The sequence below is a fragment of the Grus americana genome, chromosome 3 (assembly GCF_028858705.1).
Source record: "Grus americana isolate bGruAme1 chromosome 3, bGruAme1.mat, whole genome shotgun sequence".
Classification (NCBI taxonomy): domain Eukaryota; kingdom Metazoa; phylum Chordata; class Aves; order Gruiformes; family Gruidae; genus Grus; species Grus americana.
In genome coordinates, this window is record NC_072854.1 from 73828716 (window position 1) to 73848326 (window position 19611).

Genomic DNA, 19611 nt, shown 5'->3' on the forward strand with positions numbered 1-19611 from the left:
ACCAGTTATTGATTTTGGATAATTTAAACAAAGGCCTGGCCAAATGATTACATAGAGCAAACAATTTCCTTCACAGCTCTCATTGTAAAATGCAACGTGTTTATTTATAATTTCATTTAAAAAAAAAATAGTCTCTGGACTAACCAAAACAAGGAACTTTGACTTTGAAAAATATTTACAGGGCAGATGTTGCTGCCTGCAACAACCTTTGAGTCCTTGAAGAAGTAAAAGTCACCGAGTAAATTTAATGTTTCCCTCCTCTACTCAGCTTGAAGAATGAATCATTCCTGATGTGTCAGAAAAATACCAGAACACAACAGACTTGCCTACTATTTCTAAAAATAAATTGGTTCTTTTTAAGACCCAAAGTCATCTGTAGGTAAGACTGAAGAACTACCCAGTTTGCCATCAATCTGTGAATCAGTAATTAAATCTCAGGTTAATAGCATGCAACTAACAGATGCTTTCTGTAGGCAGTTTAACAATTTGAAACACTGTATAAGTATAACACCCCTGCAATAAACAATGGAAATGCCAAGAGACAAATTAGTTTTTTCCTAAAGGCCGATTAAAGAAAAAAAAAGTATATAAAGGTGGCTCAAAATTGGTGCCTGTTCTTTCAGGAGCAAGGAAATATACTGTACAAGGTAATTTTCTCTCAGAAAACCTTCATCCTCCATTTTTTAAAGTTTGACTGAAATTTAAAGTCTTTCATCAGCTTGAAGAATTATCTACACTAATGCTTTCAAAATAATAATCAGGGGGAAATGGGAGCAACAGGAAATGTTATTGAGAGGTTTATTGTTTACTATGTGCATTTTAAATATGAACAGATTAAACAACTGACTTTAACTGAAGTTAGGAAGCAAAGGTACGTTTAAGAAAATGTAATGGATTTGTGATCTATCTGAAAAAAACCCAACCAGTAACCACAAAAAAAAATTCTCTGACATTATTAAGTCTCTTATTCTAAATAACTAATAACATTTAAGTCAAGTGACCCACTTGATGTATTTGCAAGTGATGTGTTTATTCACCCACAATACAGAACAAAATAAAAATAATTTCAGGAAGAAGTCCCAGTCATTAATTGATGGACTCTCTAATTTTCCAGCAGTAATGACGAGGAGTCCAACTAACAGATATGTCACAATATTAAAAAGTAATACTCAAATGCCAAAGCATAATAGATAGTCAGCACATAAATGATAAATGGTTGTATGTACTCAGTTCCCTCCTTCCCTCTCTGCTACCACAAGATTTAAAAATAAAATAAAATAAAATATCCATAAAGTATAGGAGTACTGGCATGTAATCCTCTGGGGGAAAAAAAGCAAAAAAAACCCTATGAACTGTTAGAATTTGGCACTGGTTAAGTGAGTGAACATAGCGAAGATAACGCATACATCAAGAAGTAAGAGGTCTCTCTGGCAAAGCCAGGTATAAGAATTTCTATCATTACTCATGAAATACTTCTGCTCTTTCCATCTTCAAATGGGGAGAAAGGAAAGAAATCTGCTAACCAACCTCAGGTAGCTTTGAAATTCTGATTTTTAATTCTGTGTATAACTCTGAACTAAAGCATATAGTCAGTTAGACACACTGAAGCGACCACCCCATGTATTGCACTATTGTGTCTTTAGTCAGCTCCAGCAGAGCCCTGAAATGCCTCTGCTGAAGCAATGGAAGGAGATAGATTATAGGGAACGGAGGAGCCGATGGAAACCAAGTCTTTTTCCCAGTTTTGACTGTAGAAGGGAGATGAGAATAGTAAACACCACTAAGAAAAATGAGCAACAAACTCATGACTGAAAGGCACAACTAAATAAAGCCATACTGACTGTAGGTCATGCAGGCTGACATAGTGCAGGGCAGAGAGTTCGACATTCAGCAGAAGAAAGGAGCATCTGGGACCTCAGAAAGGACCGGCCAAAACCACAAGGGGCTGCTGGAGTGGACTTTTTCATGTCTCCTGAGACTCAGTGCTCTCTCTGGAAACAGTGGACGTGCATTTAAATAAACCCACAAGTTCTTACGGAAAGCATCCTGAAACATTCTTGAGGCAAATTCACAATCCACCGGGGAATTACAGCTGTGCTGCCAGGGCCGTGGCAGGTGGATCACACAGCACCAGCACTCAGAACTGATACAAGGCAGGAGCTGCACCTGCTGGAAGTGAGCTGGGGCACCAGGACACCACTGACCCTCCAGAATCAGACAGGCTTTAGCACCGAGATCAGAACAACCACCACTCAACAGAGCAGCCAAGATTATGGTATGAAAGTAAATTGGAATAAAATAAGTAACAACAATGTTCCCACCTGTGGCAGAAATAGGATCGGGTGCAAATGGCAAATAATCTGGGCAATTTGGAACATTTACAGTAGGAACAAAGCTAAAGCAGCATATCCAGTTCTCTACTCACATATACATTTCTTGAAATCCTTTCAATGTTTCTTTGGTAGTAGTGTAAAAGCGGTGTAACACTAGTTCAGTGTATCTGAGCAGACAGCATAAGAAACATCTCACTGCAAGCAACTGCTCTTTCATTACTGAGACAAAAATATCAAGAGATATAACTTTTTATTAAAGAACTTCTTAAGGGTCTGTCATTTTTCTATTACCATGGACACTTCCTCAAGAAAGTAACTCAGAAAAAAATATACAACAGTCCTATAAGTCTAGAATTTTTGATAAGTCACATGTGCAAAAATTACCAATTCTGTCTCCATGGTTTATACTTCGTTAATACTACATTAAATTCCTGGGGTACACGCTGTGAATAAAGACTTCTTACTTACCTGTCATATACATTGAGTAGCCAGTTAAGACACATGTCTACACAGAGAGGAACATTCACCATATCTCTGTGTTTCTCTTCAAGTCCACTGTAGATGGTAGTGAGACAGCTGATCACGTCCTGGACACCAATCAGCTGGTCATTTTGACTCAACTTGTGCTGTTTGAAAACTTCACTTGTGGTGTTCAGGTCCAACAGGTCCACTAACAGGTGATTTAAAAAAAAAAAAGAAAAAAACCAGCGTGAATATAGATGCCTGAGCATAGCATTCACAATACTTGTTCTTGTGGATGTTGCAGCAAACGCTGCAGACAGTTAGCCAAGAAGGAGCTTTCGTTTTAGTAACATTATAGTGAAAAACTGTTCTCTGTGAGAAGTCGACAGCATTTTGGTACTAAGTAATTTAAAAAAAAAAAGAATCAATAAGAAAACCACAATGACACTGCACAGCTCGGAAGAACATTTAAAATGCCGCTGAAGTAGTCTGTGTAATTAGAGGTTCCTAACTTCAGACGTACACGCACTGGGAGCCCAGTAGGCTTAGAGGATTCTTCGTATTTACCATAAAGCAGAAACCCATTAAATGACTATCACTTTTGATAAATGTAAACCAAAGCAAATTCTTAGGTGACAACGTTCTCTTAAATGCAGTAGAAATGTATTGAGGCCTGATTAACTGAACGGCAGCTGCTAAATCAAGGTTTAAAATGAAAGCAGGGAGGGACACAGAGAAATTATTTACTGTAGTTTTCCTGAACTCAAAATGCTACGCTTTCATGAAAAATATTTTGATCTCCTTTATTACAGCATGCTTTCTATAAGCAGCTGGTGATGCTATGGATATCCTAGAGGTGACAAGGGTTTTGTCCCCCAAACCACAGAAATGAGATTGCATTTGTGAAAAACCTGGGGTTTGCATGATGAAAATAAAAAGCTGTCAATGAGCTCTTTTAATTCCTTTTGCAAAACAAAGTGGAAAAGAGGAAACTTATTTTGGCATAAAAGAAGGAAGAATAATGTAAAGGGTGGTATAATCCTCAGTGACATTTTTTGACAGAAGCGAGGACTTTAGCAAAAATAAAAATAATAGTTGCAATATATCAGTATGCTTGCTACAGTGTATACAACGTGAAGGTGAAGTATATTTGGAGCTCATACAGAGCTGTTTCTGGAGAGCCAAGAACACATTTACACTATAAATGTCATCTCTCGAAGGAAATGAAACATGACAATCTCAGAAGTGTTGTAAATTGCCCTGCACCGATAATGTTAAATAAGGAGCCCAGAAGGGCAGTCTGTGCAAAGCCTAGCTTGGGCTGGAAAATAAGTACATACAGCAGAAAAAAGCAGGAGCAAGACAACACTAACCACTATGAGCAATCCTGCCAAGAACTCAGTGAGCATCTACCAAAAGGTAAGGTTATAGGCCAAAAGAAGGTTACATTCCCAATCCCATTTCCTCAATCTGCCCTTCCTAACATCACTGTAAAATGAGAAACAGTACCTCACAGCCCTTTATTTTTCCTCTCGCTTACATCTGTTCATTCTGTTCTAACTTTACAGCATCAGACTTGCAGAACTTTTACGGTTGCTTGCTTTTTATTTCCTTTTCCTTTTTTTTCCTAAAAGTCCATCTCTTGGGCTTGCAAACAAATGCCAGCCATATATTTACCAAACAGGCAGACTGGTAATTGCAGCAAAATGCCTTGCCACTAGTTTGACCTCAGGTAGCCAAAGTATTTGGCAGTACACTGCAGCATAATCTACAGTAGCTGGAAAATATGTAATACACTGGAAAAGGCTCACAGCCAGATTTAAAAAAAAAAAAAACAAAACAAAAAAAACAAACAAAAGCCACACCACAATGAAATACAGCCTATTTTTTGAGGGGTGGAGGGAAGGGGGCGAAGCTTCAAAACTACAAGATGCTATCCAATCACATAGATATCGCACTCAGGAAAGATGGCCATTTGTCATGCTTGTCTTTCATGGGGTGGGGAGGGAACCCTCAAAATTATTGCAACTAGTTTGGCGGTAGTATTTTTTTCAACTTGTTTTTATAATGTACTTAACAGTTGGCTAAAAGAAGGTAAGCAGCTTCCTAAACCAGATTGACAGCACCCAAAACCTGCCCTTTTTAAAGCCAGTGAAAACTTGGAATGCCAGAAAGTTCTAGCCTTGGGTCTTGGCTTAGCATGACCATCCTTGCACTGAAAATGGTGATTCAACAGACACTGGGGGAAGCCTGCTAACTTCATGTCTTGATCTGCTAGCATTAAGATCTCACATCCACATTTCTGCCACAGGATTCTAGAGGGAATCAGGAGAAGTTCTTTCAGTATTTTCACATTAAAAGGAAACTCTGCTGCTGTACTAATGCAAATTAAGCAAAACTTACACTTTTGGATGACACCATTCACGGAGAACAACCAGAGGAAATTACTTCCATCCCTGCTTACTTCAGCAGTCACCTGGCTGAATGAACTTTGGGTACAGGCAGTTATCCAGCTGTGGTAAGATCTACCCAGTAGCAGCACCCCTGGACTGGGTTGATGTAAAGAGGGACTATTTTCTCATTACACTTCCATTTCTGAAAGTTTTTAAATAAACTGAGTTTATGCATATGGGCAAAAGCTAACCTGAGACTCACATGCCATTGCTGGCATGAAGCCTACTGTACACAGCTTTTAGTGCATTTTTGCAGTACCGTTCTGCATCTGCTCAAATGTGCTGAACGACCAATCCTGCTGTTAACCAACAAATGGACACAAGGGTCATTTCTTTCTTTTCTGCAGTGAGGAGACTTTCCCAAAGGAAAACTATAAACAGAAACCACATCATTCAGCACGGTTCAGGCAGATGTGAGTGACTGACTCAGGAGCAGGTAATGACACACAGCTGCTAACGGCAAATTTGAGGCTGCTGTAACCCCACAGAAAATAGGCAGGCATTGCTATGGAGCTTTTGTATTAGAAAGACCTTGTGAATGATAGCAGTTCCTGCAACAGACTGGATGGCTGAGGAAAGTCTGCACAGCTCTCGCTTTTAGTCCGATGTGCCTTAATGTTCATTCCTTAGCTGCGTGCAGTTGATATTCCTATTAGCATTCTTAAATTTTAAGTCTCCTAGAGGAGCTCAGTGACAGCACTCTGAATATACATAGTGGTTTTGCTGCCTTTTTCCCTTCCAGTACTACACTTCAGTATCTGAGGCAATATCATATCTTGAAAATGAACTAACATATGCTGCACAAGAATAAAATATTATAGTCAGGGTCTGGTGCTGCATAGCTGCCCAGTACACCTGCAACACAGGATACTCTCTCTGGCCCCATTCTTCTTCTGCCACAGTGGAAAAGTGCTCTCAGTACGTCTGCCCCATATAATCTGAGACAGAGAAGCTAAGAATTTGTTCTTTCCAACCTGCAACCTTTCTCAGCTTCCTGCAAAATAAATAGACGTATGTACATACACACGTATATTAGTCTCTGCAGGAATCTGCTTTCCAAAAAACAGAACAAGATGAAACATGACTCTACTTTCCCGCTTCTAAAGGACGGTGGGGGAGTGGGAGGGAATAAATTCCCCAGAACCATGGTATTTTGACAGTTACCAAGACCAAAGATTCACAAGAGAGAACTGGCATCAGCACAGTTTTCCAAAGTGCAGTTCTCAAATTACATACTTCTGAACCTGCCTGTGTAGCACTGATACTGTCTTACCAGTCCTTACTGCAAAGTCAAAATCTATCAGGTGCGAACCGGACTGTGCATCCTGCTCCAGCTGTGCCCTTGGAGTTGTCACCAAAAAGGCCTTTGCAGTTATACACACACTGCGGCTGTGACAGCAATTTGTCACATTTTGCAGTTTAAAATAACCTCATTTTCTAGTGATTTGTTTTGACATATTCTTTGCCTTAGCACATAAGTCTTTCTGAAGCATTCTGCATCCAAACACCTTTAAAACCCATCCACAGTTAAAATTACAGGAAATACAATGAAAGACTAAAGTAACACAGATGAGAGAACGACTCTTTCCCCACCTTAAAACAAAACCACCAACAAATAAAAGTTAAGAAAAGAATTATAGATACGGCTTAACCACCCTCCCCTTCCTCAGAGAGGAGGTGCTAGCACATGTTGTGTTTTGGCTACCTCAGCAGTCATTCATGGGACAGAATCAGGCTGAGAATCATCAGAGTCAAAGGAAATTAGACCTGTTCCCAGGCAAGAAATAATCAGCTAAGCAAACAATGACAAAAGGAACAGCACTGATTATATTTTTGAAGGTGGTCTTAAAATTGTGCCAGATCATAACGAGTTCCTGTTCAGAGACAGAAAATTCTTGCAGCATTTAGCTTTGCAGATAATCGGCAATGTCTTTCTTAAAAACCCTCAACGTTGTGTTTTCACAAATTACACCAATCCTTTGTCAAATATGTGCATGTAATAAAGACAAAGATTCTTCTGGCTGTGGTCTCCTCCCATGAGGCAAAGAAATGGAACAAACAGCTTCATAAATAACAAGGCAGATTGGATCTGTAGAAACGACAGTTTTACTCCTGGCTCTCTCAAACTGGAATATTCTCTTTACTTCTTACTGCTTCCCTCTGTCCTCCTTCCACCTCCCTCCCCTGAAACTGGAGATAATATCCACTTTGATAGGAATGCACTTTTGAAATCCCTGAATGAGGAGAGCTAACCATTGCAGTTATTACAGAAATTGATATATTATGTAGTAAAAGCAAGAATAGGAACTATGTTCCTCTTCAAAGCTTATTAGTAGTAATGAAAGTGAAGTTTGTTCTATACAGGTTGCTAGACAATCTGTATGCCTGTCGAATAGGCAGTATGATTAGCATCCATCACGTGCAGTCTGTTTTTTCTCTCTTCCCTGGGGAGCAGCACGCACAAGGAGAATTTTACTTTGCTTTCTGGTTTCTTGCTTTGCTTTTAGTTTTTAGGCACATGTTGATGCACACTTTATACCCTGCGCACTGATACGCAGAAAGCTCATAATGCTCTTTAGTCTTGCTGGATGATAAAACTATAGCCTTAGGTGGGAACGTATCTCTTGCACAGAGAAGCTCTAGGCTGTGCCAAAGAAATACAGTTTTTCTTTCAATGCCATCAGACAATCTATTCAAAGGACAGTTTCTGCTTTTTCCCAAATGTAAGACCTTGAACCTAAGATCTCGAACTTGATTTGAAATTCTGTGAGAAGCCAGCATAGCATATGAAGAAGTGGCGAGAGGTACTCCCAAGAGCCTGTGCTGTTGCATAATGCACTCTAGCTTTCTGGAGTAGCTAGCTAGCATCTCAGGCACAGCCTCATTTGGTATAATGCATATCTGAAGTCCAGCCAAGAAGCTACTGCCAAGACCAGACTGCTGTCTTCTAGGCTGGAAGGAAAACCTAACCACCTGAAGGGTGGGAAGGGACCCTACTTTGTGCAACTACTTCCTAAAATTCTAAATTTAAGACCCTTCCCCACATCCCCAATATATATATACACACACACACTATTATTGCTAATAATAGTAGTTTGCTTTGTCCTAGTAGCTTTTTTGTCATTAAAGCGTACAGCAATATCAACAGTCTGTCAAGGATGCATGTGGTCCCTCATCAAACATTAATGTTGTTAGACTTAAGCTGACCCTCTCTTCCCCAAGTACTGTAGAGAAACAATTTGTCTCAAAGGCCAAACTCACAGCACAGTGCTTTCTGCAGTCTTCGGATTTTGATGGCCGTACGGTAGGCAGAGAAGCGTACGTTGTTCAAGTCAGCTGAAACAGCAGAACAGAAATATGAGCAGCCCTAAAAAGAGAGTCCATAAGTTTCCTTTACATACAATTTTTCACATTTTGGAAGAAGTCTGATATCCCTTCTTCTTCTCTGCAATGAATGAATAGGATATATCAAAACAAATAAAACATATTGAGAAGTTGGGACCTCAGTCCAATCCACCTGCAGGGAAAGCCTCCTGATTCTGACAGTCCAGAGCCTTCAGAGATTGGCACACCAGAAATCCTGACACTATCTTGGCCCATGTAATACATATACATAAAATGGAGTTTTACTTATATATTATGAAGTGTTAAGTAGTTTCCAGACAAGTGCTAAATTACAGCATGTTTCTCAAATAATTTAGAACTCCATCAGACAACTGGAAACAGAAAGCCACAAAGGTCACAGTAACAGGGAAAAAAATGGGGTTTTAAGCCATAATTTCTATGCCATGACTTTGTAAACAGTGCTTTGAAAGGGACAGTCAGATAGTCATAAGCTCTATTGTAGAAGCTGATGGGTATAGTAACATTTTTCCTCACTTAACAGTATTTTACCCTTTTGCTCCTTAGAAAGGGAGATTTCACAGTAAATGTAAACGCTAGCAGGGCATGGTGAACTAGTTGTACCATAATACGGTCCAGCCTTTACTGATAGTGTAGCTACTCTGATTTATTACAAAAATTAGTTCCCTGCAGACTGGCATCCTGCTTTAAACACGCAGACAGCCTGCATCATTGGACAATCCCTCATGGATTTAAAAGAAATAAACAAGATGCTGCATTAAAGCATAGAGTCAGAGTGTATTGTTCAGAATTAAAATTACTGAAAGGCGATAAACATGACGTGATCAAGGCAGCAGGTTTCTTGCAAAGTGTGTCTCATCGCAAAGTGGGAAATGCTCTGTTACATACAGTTCATGGCAACTCAGACGTGGTCAGCAGACAAATGCAGGCTTTTACTCATGGAATGAACATCACATAATGGTTTATTTTAAGAAATGCACTCACCTAAGGACTGGAAGAGATCAGTCATTTTAGGATGATCCCAACAGGTTGTCTGTGTCTCATGACTACAAAGGAATGAGGTAATCAAATTTCAGCAACACACACACGCACACAATGCAAAGGACAGAAAACCAAAGATATTCTGATTTTCTCTAAGTGGCAAGAAATCCCACGGCTCTTTAATTAAAATACATGATCCATGCCACTGAGCCCCTTGATTTTTTTAATCACAAAGTAAGTTTGACAATAGCCCATATATTTAACAGTATTTACTTCTGATTCTAAGTGTGACTGTATCAGTTAAACTCTGATCCTGAAGCTAAGAGGCACACTAATAAGGTAAAAATTGCAAAACTTCCTGCTGCTGTAGCACAATAAAAATATTTGTAAAAATACTTTAAAAATAAAAAGCATTGAGGTTTTATTTCAGACTTCACTGCATATCTGAACACATGTATCAGAACACATACAACAATTGTAAACTTTACCTGTAACGCATTTAATGGAAAGCCTGATCACTCTTCACACACCTCATCAAGAGGTGTCTTCATTTAGGGGGGGTGTTCTACACTAGTGCCCACAGAAGAGAGATTCAACAGGCAGCATTGCTTAACCCACCGCTTAGCACTGCTGTTTCAAATCACCAAGATTTCAGGTATGCAGCCATAGGGGTCAAAATGTGTATTATGTCAGGTCTACTGAAATCTTCAATTCCTTTCTACAAGCCACATTTTACTTTTATTTCTGAATATTAAATTGTTGGAACGATTGCACATTCTTGCTTCACAAAGTATTTACATTTGAATTAGATTTGTAAGAAAATTTGAGAAGTTGTGTTAAAAAGATCATAGCAGTCCCTTTAAAAGCTAATAATAAAAATGAAATTACACTATATTAGCAAATCTAATAATAATGAGCAGAGAATGCCACTTATTTCACCTTTGTTTCTATTTCAAATTTTCTAATGTGCACGCATATTTTTTTCCACATACAGGTATACTTGGTTGTAAGTGATTTTAAATGGCATTTTGCCCTTAAACGTAGTTAACTGTAGCTTCAGTTGGTATATATAAATGGCTGTACCTCACTGGGTGCTCATTAATTTATCGTCATTGTTTGGTTTTGGTTTTTTTTTTTGTTTTGTTTTGTTTTTTGTTTTTTTCAGAAACCAGCTAAGAATGAATCTTTTTATACTAAGTGATGCAAATTAAATGGAATAGAAGGTCCCTGCTCCAAAGAGCTACAGAGACAGGACAGGTACCACAAAGGGGAGGCAGGCTCCAAACAAAGCAAGTACTGGGGGCCCTTCTTTACATTACCCTTTGAGATAGACTAGTGGAAAGTGCATGCACTGGGTCTCTACGTAGGTGATACGATCCCCACTTCACCAGTGTGACATTTCTAGCTTTGAGTCTGGTCTAAGTTTCCACAGTCAGCTTCCCTCTGTCATTAGGCTTAACTCTCTCTGCCATGTGTCTCATTTGTGTATCTAGCACCATCACAACTTTGTGAGGTTTTCATGGAAGAGAAAATATGTATTTCCTATTAATACAGTAGGTATAAATCTTCTTTTCTCTCTTTGTGATTATTGTCTAGAAGATGACTGAAAGGAAAGAAAAGCCCTGCACATGATTACATTTAAACAAGAGAGATTTATACAACATGTAATCAAAAAACATCTTCTGTTAGACCTTGATTGACTCTGAAATACTATAGTAAACCCTCCCCAATTCAGAAGAACACTGAAGTACCTGAACACATTTTCCTGAACTGAAACTTTTATTTGGTTTCAGTTTGATAATATCATCACATGAATTATGTCCATATTTCAAATTCTGAACGAGGAGGTCAAGGCTCTGATACACTGAACTCCAAAGTGAAGGCATATGTATATTGAAATCAGTGGTTTTGCAGTTTCTAGAGACACTTTTAAAACAGCACTATGTTCATCCTTGTTCAGAAAAGTCATTTCAAAAACAAGTAGCTTGACAATTATTTCCCTGGAAGGGGCATACCAATAAATCATCATGAAGCCAACAACAAAAAAAAAGGATGTATCTGGGTTTGGTGCTGTGCCAAGGTAAAGGCAATTGACTGTCCAGCATTCTCAAAAACACTGATATAAAAAACTCCCCTACAGTATATTAGAAAGAAGAACAAATACAGCTGCAGTAAACAAGAACAGAAAATATGACGACTCATACTGATCAACTTATTCAATAACCTCAAAACTGGTCCTGAAGCTGCCCAATATCTGCACTATCATGTTAAGTGGGATGCCATCATTGTCACGTTGAACATTTAGAATTTTTTTCTGTTGACAAAACCCATTGCAACTACCCACAGAAATGGATCCAATATATAAGTTTAATAAAGCTTGTTTTAAGGACATTGCTTTACCTCAACTCCTCTGACCAAAAAAACCCCCCAAAACCAAAGAAAAAAATCCCAAAAACCAAACTACAAACAACCCCCCCCAACCAAAAAACTAAACAAACAAAAAAAGAGACCAAGACTGGTGGTTTTACTGTCAACATCATAAGTGAAAAGGATTTCTTAGAATTTTCTGAGAAAAGGCTCTTAACTAAAACACCTTCAAACTTCTATGTCAAAAGTAAAGGTAGGCAGCAGTACCGTGATAGAAACTTTAAATATATGTATATATAAAAATACATTTCAGTCTATTTTAAATGCTAAAATATTAGTGCAATTTAGCTGAGTCAATCCTATCATCTTAAAATGAGCCGTGACAGTAAAAACTTTGCTGAATCATAGCCTTTGTTTCTGAGTTTACCATCTTCTGGTGTTAAAAAATAGGCTTCCATGAAGAAATCCATTTCCTACTTGTGGGGTGCTGCAAGGATCTCACTTGGGAAGCACTGCAGAAATGCAAAGGTTTATTAGCAGCAAATGCCTCTCTACAGAAACAACAATGGATCGATAGCAGAAGCTGATTTTAAATTCTTGTCTTGCAGCAAATTGTTAAATTTTGCTAGGTCCAAAGAGATCTTTTATCTTTTTTTATTTAAAAAAAGAAGAAAAAAAAAAAAGATACTTGGATAAATGCTTGCTTCCCCCCCCCCCCCCCCCCCGGAAATATACTGATATATTCCAGTACACGTTTATAATGCTTACTTAGGATGTGGGCAGATCTAATTGCAATTCCAACTTCTAAGTGATTTATAAACCCATATGCAATGAATAAGTGCTGATATTACCAATCAAGCTTTTTCCTCAAATCAGGTTTCCAAGATTTAAGAACAAACAATAGTTTCATTACTGAAATCGTATGCTTTAAGTACACAGTTTCAGTAGCAGTTTTATCTGAAAGACTAATACCTACTTTAATAATGACAACATACCATGCAAAAATGATGTTATTTTTTCTATTTTGTGTACACTTAACATGAAGCAGAAAAAAGTGAAGGAGATATCCAAAATTTCTGTATCCTGCACTATCATCTTATTTCTCCGTTTAGTGTAGTAAATACGGGAACAGCTGAATTTTCTCTTTGAAGAAAAACAGGGAACATGAAACGTATACCTAACAATGACCAGAAAATATTTTTGCTTCTGTTTTCATTTGAAAGAGAAATACTTTGTGCAATACTGGATATAGACTAATGGGTTTTTAAAACTTATCACTCAGTTCTTTTGTACACCACACGTGGTAGCTACCTGCCAGAGGGATTCTATTGAAAAGGAGGCCCCATGAACTTCATCTGATGGAACAGAAAAAAGGCAAGAGAGAATCCCTTCATCGAGGCTTGTCCATAATTACCAAAAAGTCATTACTACCTGACAGCTGCTAAATGACTACACAAAGTGAACGTGATTATGTCAGCCTCATCCCAAAACACCTAGCAAGAAACCATTTGTAACAGCTGAGCAACCCTGTATGTGGATCCAGCAGAGAAGAAGAATGGGCTTAGAGTGAGTGAATCACTGACTCAACAGTCCATTCAGGTCAAAGGAGGCGGCAACTCCACTGCCACAGGCAGTGCCACTACTGCCACCGAATATATTCCATGGAATATAGGCTTTCATTTTTGAGACAGAAGACACAAAAGCCAGACTAAACTCGATAGAGCTGAGGAAAAAAAAAAAAAGTGACTGTAAATTTAAAAAGAGCTATAAAAAACTGGGGGAGAGGGAAGGAATCAGTCTCGACAGCGACATTTCTTAATGTAGAGTTTTGTTTGATAACAATTTCATAATATGCAGTGACTTTTATGTGGACACAAATTTATTCTCACAGGAAGAAAAAATGGGCGTGCAGATAACCTTCCTATGCTACAAATAAAACTGTCAGAGAAAGGAGTCATTTTATTAGGCACTGCAAATGGGCATGCAAGACAAAGTGCTTTCTGGTGATTTGGTTTGTAAAGCGGCTCTTTGAAATAAGATCCGTCTTTCTCTGCTGTAGCTACAGTAGCTTCTGCGTTATTGATGCAGGACTAACGCAAGCAGATCAAACACTGAGAAATGCGCTCAGAAACCGTACAGGATTGGATGGTCTGTAACAGCTGAGAAAGACTTCATCAAGTTGGGGGAGATCTTTCTGACCAGGATCTCATAGCTCCTTTTTCTGTAAGTTCATGACATCGCAACCTACTCTAAAACACACACTGCAGCAGTTACAATTGCCTGTCAGTTATTGCCCAGCGAGTAAAAGCAGACTTGGATGTTCCCCTGCTCCTCTGATACCTTGCTCAGTAAATACAAATAACACAGAAGACATCAGATCTACAAGAACAAGGAAACTGATAAACAAAAGATTATACAATATTCTTTGTATTTATGTGTAAATATGAAAGATGTCATCCTTAGAGCAAAGGACCAGAAACGGTTAAATTGCTAATTACCAGAGTTGCTAAAACAATGTAAGCAACTTAAGCAGTATGCAATTCACTCACAGAAGTGCTGCACTCATTTTCCAAAGATTTACAGGCAAAATTATTTTACTACATCATGTAGGGAGAGCTCCAACTTGATTCTTCTAGAGGCCATAACTTCTGGCAAGTCCCAGAAGGCAATTAGGTAGAATTGGATGGATTGCTTTCACCACAGACACACAACAGGAAGTCTTCAGAAAATTCAGCCCTGCTAGCAGCTATCTGCTAGGAATGTGAAGAAATGCCATTTTCTGTATTTTTCTATAGAAAACAATTTGTAACCCCCAATGACAGAAAACTAAGCCTGCAGTGAAGCTAATGGAAATCTAAATTTGGAATGGTGCTGAAGTTAGATGAAAAAAAAAAATAAAATTTACATGCTAACCTGTGAAAATACATGAGAATTTTATCATTTTTAGTCATCTCATTGAACTTCTGAAAAGACTCAAAACAAGCATTTAACCAAGAGCAGACAAATCTACAGATTCTTCCCTCCTTGTTACAACTACTGTGGCAGTTCTGTTCCAGATCGCAGTGACACTCGCGCCCAGGAGCACCTTCGCTACTAGCATCAGGAAGAACTACTTGTAGAGTGAAGTGATATTTATTTTGAGTGAAAGTGAACAACAGTGGGGCTCATTATTCATCTTGCATGTAGATGACACTGGATAAAAAGAACTTTTCAAGTTCTACAGGAGTGAAGTTACAAGATTTCATTCTGCACAGTGGGTGGTGGAAGAAGGGATTTCTGCTACGATAGAGACAAGCTGGTCTACAGGACAGTAACACAAGTGGTGTGAACATGTTATACCTTCCCACATGGATCCGTCAGGGAAGAATTCAAAACATTTCACTGACTGAGCCACAGGAGAATTCATTCAGTGTTATTTTTTTTTGGTTAGTATCAAAAGGATGAGTTAGTGTCTCCCAGGTCTCTCCTGCCACAACTTACTGACATAATATGAGCCACGCAGTAACACACATCCATGAATAGGTTATATGACAAAACAGCGTAATTTAAAAAGTCTAAATGCATTTGTGTAAATTTCACTAAAAATAAACATTATAACCATAAAAATTTCCAAATTTAAAAAACTACACATTAATGAAGCGCTCTAAAGCTTAAGTGACAAATGTTTACCCTTACAACCTGTTTCTTATCCATTATGTTTGATGGCAGCCTTCCAATTATAATTGGCAAAGATAATCCTTGTTAAAAACAGTTCCTGTTGTAAATAAAGAGCTGAGAAACAGTTAGCGTGTCATTTAACTTAGACCTCTAGAAATAAGAGAACTGTCCTGTTGAAATGGAGTAAGTTGTACCTCTCCAGGTGTTTCAAATTGCCCATAGGGCTGTGAAACAAAAAAATTCAGTTCATTCTTTTTTAGCTTTTTGTCTGCAAGAAAGAAAACTAGAGACAGGTTTGTGGGGTTTTTATCATTTCTTAGCACAGACAAGGCTTGTGTCTGTGTTGATAATCACTGGCAAACACCACAAGAGCAGACACTCAAACAGTACTCTGGCATTACGGTAAGTAGCTTTCTGATCCTGCAGTCATTTGCACAAAACATTAACTGAAATCAGGATCTTTACTGATCAAAAACACTCAGAACCCTGACTTCACTACCGTTGCCAAATTTCAAATGGCATAACATCATCCCTACTTCATAAATATGTCATGGTGCTTTATCTAGTTACCATCTATTTTCTTTTTTTAAGGTCCATTAGAAAATGTTGTTTGTGGTAGAAAAGAGTTGGTATAATGCATTGCAAAGGTTACGTATATTAGAGGTTGGTGGAGCAATTTATATGCAGATATTTTGAAATCCCTCCAGAGAAAATGTACTACTGCATTTCTTTAATAGAAAATAAAGACCAGCACAGGAACTGTAACTGAAGAAAGTCTCAAAAACTGAATCCTGTATTATCTCTTTCTGCAAATTATATTTTAATTTCCCTTCTAAGGGAAATACTTCTTAGTTCTTCTAAGAATGGGGTTATGGATATAGCTAGAATAAGAAAAAAGTTAAATTTCCCAGTTCCTTTAGTTCTCCCCCTCTTCCCCATACAGGCATAAAACAAACATCAGGAAAGACTTCCTGAAGAGTCTTGAAAAAAATGGAGAAGTAGAAAGCATTTTATTCCCATTCCCCACAAAGTTGAACACTATATAGGAGGTGATAAAATGGGATTTTTAAGATGATGATGATGCCAGCCTCTTTGCAGGATTACAGAAAAGTAAGCAGGTGACTATGGACTTCGATATTGATTAATTTAATGATTACATCAAGAAATTGCTCTCCCTATGTAATGCCCTGCATGAGATTAAAGTCACTGTGACCCTTTCTGTATTACTCTTTTGTTTCTTCTGCACAGTACAAATATCTAAAAATTTATAGCACTGAAAGGGCCACAGCTGAAGAACACTTGAATGACAGAAGAACAGTGAGAAACACCAGGCTAATTATGTTTTCTGCACATTCCTTTCAGTTTATCGTGTATTCCTCAAAGATGTTTAACAATCATACATAGTGTCTCCTTTATTCTTCTGTCTCTCTTTAGAATATTTCTGTTGAAGTGCTATGTAATATAGGCTTTACTTTTTTCATTTTCTGTTATAGAGGCCAAACATCTTATTTGTGTGATTCAAATAGTTATAAATGAACAACAGCAGAAAACTCTCATTATTAAATCCCGACCTTTTCAAATCAATCTATGAAATATGTATTCAATGGCAAGTTTGCCAAACCTTTTGTCCAAACATTTATTACCAAAAAGTGCATTAGTAAACACTATGCCTGCTGTTCTGTATCCACCTCCATACCGCTCATTAGTCCCATTCTCTTTTACAAAGCATGACAGACTAAGCTTTTGGTTTTGTTCGGTTTGGGGTTTGGGGTTTTTTTTGAGATTTTATAGATTCAAGTTTTCATCGATTGAATTCTGCTGCAACAGAGAAGACTCAGATTACAGAAATACAAAACCTTCTGTCAATTGTCATTAAGAAAAAAATCAAATGGGAGGCAAAAAGCACTAAATAAAATCACATGAACAGAGGCAAAGCCATTTGGCAAATTTGGTTTACATAGTAAGACAATTCAAGAGGAGAAAAGAGACAGGATAAGTCATGTGTGTAGGTTCAGTTCCACCAAACACCTTGACAAACCTGGGCTCAATGAATTACAAATTCTTCTTCAAGGCAAGCAGAATAGTCACTCCTTTCCAAAATGCCCCAAACCCAGGCTGCCTCTGAACTTATGGGGCAGAGAAGCCTGTACACTGGTTTTTTAATCTTTCACATGCTTCCATTACAACCCCAGAAAGGGTGGACATGCCAACTGCTGGTAAATAGGGTGAGGAGAACAGACTCCACTCAAAGCCACCATGGTGGGCTGGCACACTAAGGACCTCCTTCTCTGAGACACTTCCCTCCATATGCATGTAAGTTACCTCTGGCATCAGGAAACAAACAGAAAAAAATGCTGCTCATCTGAAAATACAGACATCTTGCATCATTTTGACATTCTCCTTACAGATTCATTGCTACCTGAAGTGTTCCCTCCTGCCTTCTCCGCTGCAGTTCCCCATTTTTTTTTAAACTCCATTCTCCATGTGCAATAAAACTGGGAAGAGTGCGGGCTTTTTTTTTTTTTTAAATACTCATCTTAACAGAAGTACAACTACATCATCATCTACAGCTATGTCACTTCTGAATATTTTATATTTCTTATTCAAGGACACTCACAAAAAGCAACCAAAATGAAGTAAAGGTATGAATTTATGGTTGTCTAAGGAGAGTATATGTTCTTATTCAGAATTAAGGTAGTCTGACTTCAATTAGCATTTATTTCCCTTTCAAAATTAATTTTAAAAAATTCACATTTTTCAGCCACCAGTCATTGAATCATACTTTTATTCTCCTTCTTCTGCTGTTTTTCTTCCTTACTTCATAAAATGAACAACTGGTACCTTAAACTTTCTCTCTGAACATACAAATCTTGCTGTAAAAACAGTAAATACAATTGCTCTCAAATGACAGAGCTATTGAGACTCATACTAACTGTTCCTTCTACTCATGCTATGTTTTACATCAAAGGCACCTCATTCAAAGAGGTTAGTATAATTAAACAAAAAGTAAGAAAATGAATTTAATCTTTGTTTCTTTCCCAGAATTTCTTTCTATATAAACAATCACCATTAAATCCTGTTGACTGTTCTCTTAAATTGCATTACAAAAGCTCATTTAATCACTCTAATCAACTCAGTTTTTGTATCAGCATCATTTTCCTCTCTTCTTTAAACTATATCTGAAATTAGGGAATAGATAAAGATTGAAAAGAATATTTAAAGCTAAGAGTACTCTCCAGCCTGATCATACCAAAGCAAATGAAGTTCAGAATCAGATCTTTTCTGCTTTATTTTCCACAATTCTGTGTTTCATCTAGCTGCTGCTGCCAACATGGAAGTTTAGATCCATAAGCATTAAAAAATGAAGGAAACTGCCAAGGTCAGTCTGTTTGTCAGACTGTGGAGCTACTGAAATTCAGTATTCCTCCTCAAGTTTTTTAAAATAAATAAGATCTACCGGTTACGTGTAACATTATTCTCCTCTTTCAAGACAGAAGAATCAAGACATTGCTTCAGCAGCATGTATCATATTGAAAGTAGGGAAAGATTACTGAAAAAGTCTTCTTTGAGATGCAGCAGTTAATTCTGCTGACTTCATTAAAGCTATCATCAAAATAAACCAGTGGTCTCTGCTTCTATAGAGACCTCGAACCTCAGAGAACTTGCCCTACACTTCTGCCCCTCTATCAAACTTCCTGTGCAAGACCATTAAAACAATTTCTGAGAGATGCTGGCGTTTGTTTCTCAGCCCCGGCTGGCTTCATTCCCCAGTCTAGCTCCAGGGAAGCCAGCACACAATATCAGAGCAAGCCCACAGTATCAGCGGATGCTTTGTCAGCAAGTTGTGTGCTTGCAGGATTGCACCTAGTGTGCACACTGGAAAGACTGACTTTCTTCTGATCTAGTCATGATAAAAAAAAAATTTGTAAAAAACTGAACTCTGGCTGAAGTGGGAGCAAGGCAGATGCCCAGAAACTTTAAAAAAATAATAATAA

At 38.0% G+C, this 19611-nt stretch overlaps 1 protein-coding gene across 6 annotated transcripts in view; it reads right to left on the reverse strand.

Annotated features, from left to right (window-relative positions):
* The window catches only part of UTRN (utrophin), a 389659-nt gene that overhangs the window by 56693 nt on the left and 313355 nt on the right, over positions 1-19611 (reverse strand). For all 6 annotated transcript variants that reach the window (XM_054819386.1, XM_054819387.1, XM_054819385.1 and 3 more), the window contains 3 exons: positions 9596-9657; positions 8510-8584; positions 2802-3003 (listed from right to left, as the gene is read on the reverse strand). In XM_054819386.1, the coding sequence (XP_054675361.1) occupies positions 2802-3003; positions 8510-8584; positions 9596-9657 (339 nt within the window). The remainder of the gene's footprint in view (positions 1-2801; positions 3004-8509; positions 8585-9595; positions 9658-19611) is intronic.